At 36.1% G+C, this 2,756-nt stretch overlaps 1 protein-coding gene across 2 annotated transcripts in view; it reads left to right on the top strand.

Moving 5' to 3' along the window:
* The window catches only part of ZNF583 (zinc finger protein 583), a 35,371-nt gene extending 32,734 nt beyond the window's left edge, over nt 1-2,637 (top strand). Inside the window, exon 4 of one of the 2 annotated variants that reach the window (XM_012653620.1) lies at nt 496-2,637. In XM_012653620.1, coding sequence (XP_012509074.1) covers nt 496-1,973 — 1,478 coding nt within the window. In that variant the 3' untranslated portion in view covers nt 1,974-2,637. The remainder of the gene's footprint in view (nt 1-495) is intronic. The other variant, XM_012653619.1, reaches the window with a different exon arrangement.
* Nucleotides 2,638-2,756: the final 119 nt, after the last annotated feature.

Here is a 2,756-nt window from a genome sequence, read left to right as displayed (position 1 = left end):
GAAAATGATTTTCAGGAAAACCTTTTTCTAACTGCAGAAGTTTAACCATAGTATTTCATGTGCATCCTAAGGATACTAATAGTGCCTGGTGTATCTTTATATCAGCAGTTCCAAAGGGGGTTTTTAGCCTCATTATTGACATTTAAAAAATGGCCTTTTAAAGATAATTAACTTTGCTTCAATGCAGGATAATCTGTGGCACGAGAGGAAAGGTGTTTGAAAACTGTTATATTGACTTTGATATTAAATGATGATTGTGATTTTAGATGACCTCTTCAATGTTTCTGCTTTTCTGGTATTTGCCTTATTATTTATGATTAATTTATTTCTTTAATCAACTTAAGTTCTCATTCTTTGTTATCATATTTTTTAGACTGCATTAAGAGCTGTTAAGTCCTTGAACTTATTATGTATTTTATTCACCTATTTTTTTAGAAGATTCTTTTCTTCTAACGAATAAATATAAAAGACATTCATATATTTCTTATCTTTTAGGTTGGGAGTATGTGTTTAAAAACAGTGAACTCTCATCAAAGCAAGATATTTATGAAGAGTCACCCAAAGCAATGACAATGGGAAGAAGCCATCTTACTTATAACCTTGACTGCCCTAGTATGAGAGAAGACTGTGAAAGTGAAGACTGGTTTAAGAACCAGTTGGGAAGTCAGGAGGTTCATTCTAGTCAATTCATCATCACGCATAAAAAAATCATGCCAGAAGATCAAAGTAATGAATATAATAAATCTTGGCAAATATTCGATCCAGAAGCAATACTTGATATACAACAGAGTTTTCCCACCAAAGAAAAAGTACACAGGCGTGATCCACAAAAGAGAAGTTACCGAAAAAAATCTGTTGAAACGAAACATAAGAAAGTCTATGTGGAAAAGAAACTTTTGAAATGTAATGAATGTGAGAAAGTCTTCAATCAGAGCTCATCCCTTACTCTTCATCAGAGAATTCATACTGGAGAGAAACCGTATGCATGTGTTGAATGTGGGAAAACCTTCAGCCAGAGTGCAAACCTAGCTCAACATAAGAGAATACATACTGGGGAGAAACCCTATGAATGTAAAGAATGTAGGAAAGCCTTCAGCCAGAATGCACATCTTGCTCAACATCAGAGAGTTCATACTGGAGAGAAACCTTATCAATGTAAAGAATGTAAAAAAGCCTTCAGCCAGATTGCACACTTGACTCAACATCAGAGAGTTCATACTGGAGAGAGACCTTTTGAATGTATTGAATGTGGGAAAGCCTTTAGTAATGGTTCATTTCTTGCTCAGCATCAGAGAATTCATACAGGAGAGAAACCTTACGTATGTAATGTATGTGAGAAAGCCTTTAGCCATCGTGGATATCTAATTGTACATCAGAGAATTCATACTGGAGAGAGACCTTATGAATGTAAGGAATGTAGGAAAGCCTTTAGCCAGTATGCACATCTTGCTCAACATCAGAGAGTTCATACTGGAGAAAAACCTTATGAATGTAAAGTATGTAGGAAAGCCTTCAGCCAGATTGCATACCTTGATCAACATCAGAGGGTTCATACTGGAGAGAAACCATATGAATGTATTGAATGTGGGAAGGCCTTTAGCAATAGTTCTTCACTTGCACAACATCAGAGAAGTCATACTGGAGAAAAACCCTATATGTGTAAGGAATGTAGGAAAACATTTAGCCAGAATGCAGGCCTTGCTCAACACCAGAGAATTCATACTGGAGAGAAACCTTATGAATGTAATATTTGTGGGAAAGCCTTTAGCTATAGTGGATCTCTTACTCTACATCAGAGAATTCATACTGGGGAGAGACCATATGAATGTAAGGATTGCAGGAAATCTTTCAGGCAGCGTGCACACCTTGCTCATCATGAGAGAATTCATACTATGGAGTCATTCTTGACTCTTTCCTCTCCCTCACCCTCCACATCCAATCAGTTGCCAAGACCTGTAGGTTTTATCTCCTAAATATGTTTAGAATGTGATCCCTTCAATCTATTTCCATTTCATCCTTGTCCAATGCATATTGATATATTTTACATGGAATATGGAAATAGCTTTCTAATTGGTCTCCCTGTATTTACCATCACCACTGTTAGTTGTCCACATAACAGCCAAACTTGTATTTAAAAACTTGATCATATCATTTATCCTTCATTAAAATTCCTCAGTGATATCCCATAGCTCTTAAGTTAAAGCACACATTCCTCAAAATAGCCTATAAGACCCTTTACCTCCCAATACCTCCTTGTTCCAGACTACCTTCCAAAGCCCTCTCATGTCACTATCCATCTCATTATCTGCATACTTACCCAGAATTAAGAACTCGTATTCCAGCATCAAATAAATCTGGGTTAGAGTTCTTGCTCTTCCATGTTCTAGCCCTCTTAATTTGAGGGGAGTATTTTGTCCTTGGCAAGCTTCAGTCCTATTTATATTATGGAAATAATAATGGTACTACCTCAAAAGTTAATGGAAGAATTAAATAATGCATGTAAATTGCTCAGCAGAGTGCCTAGCATAAAGTAATAACTAAAACATGTATGTAAAATAAAAAGATACCATGGTATAAAATGCAGAGCTAATCGTCTCAGCTGTGATCCATTTGAGAAATGGAAAGAATCAGCAGCTCAGGACTGGGAGATTGTAAAGCTTTTTGATTAAGAATAGTAATCATTGTTCTAAAGGTAGCTGATGAGGGTATCCAATACAATAGGATTGACTTAAGCAGCTGACTTCTATCAGTGTGAA

Source organism: Propithecus coquereli, unplaced genomic scaffold, assembly GCF_000956105.1.
Source record: "Propithecus coquereli isolate 6110/MARCELLA unplaced genomic scaffold, Pcoq_1.0 Scaffold425, whole genome shotgun sequence".
Lineage (NCBI taxonomy): Eukaryota > Metazoa > Chordata > Mammalia > Primates > Indriidae > Propithecus > Propithecus coquereli.
Note: the sequence above shows the minus strand (reverse complement) of the source record. Positions and strands in the feature narration are given on the sequence as shown.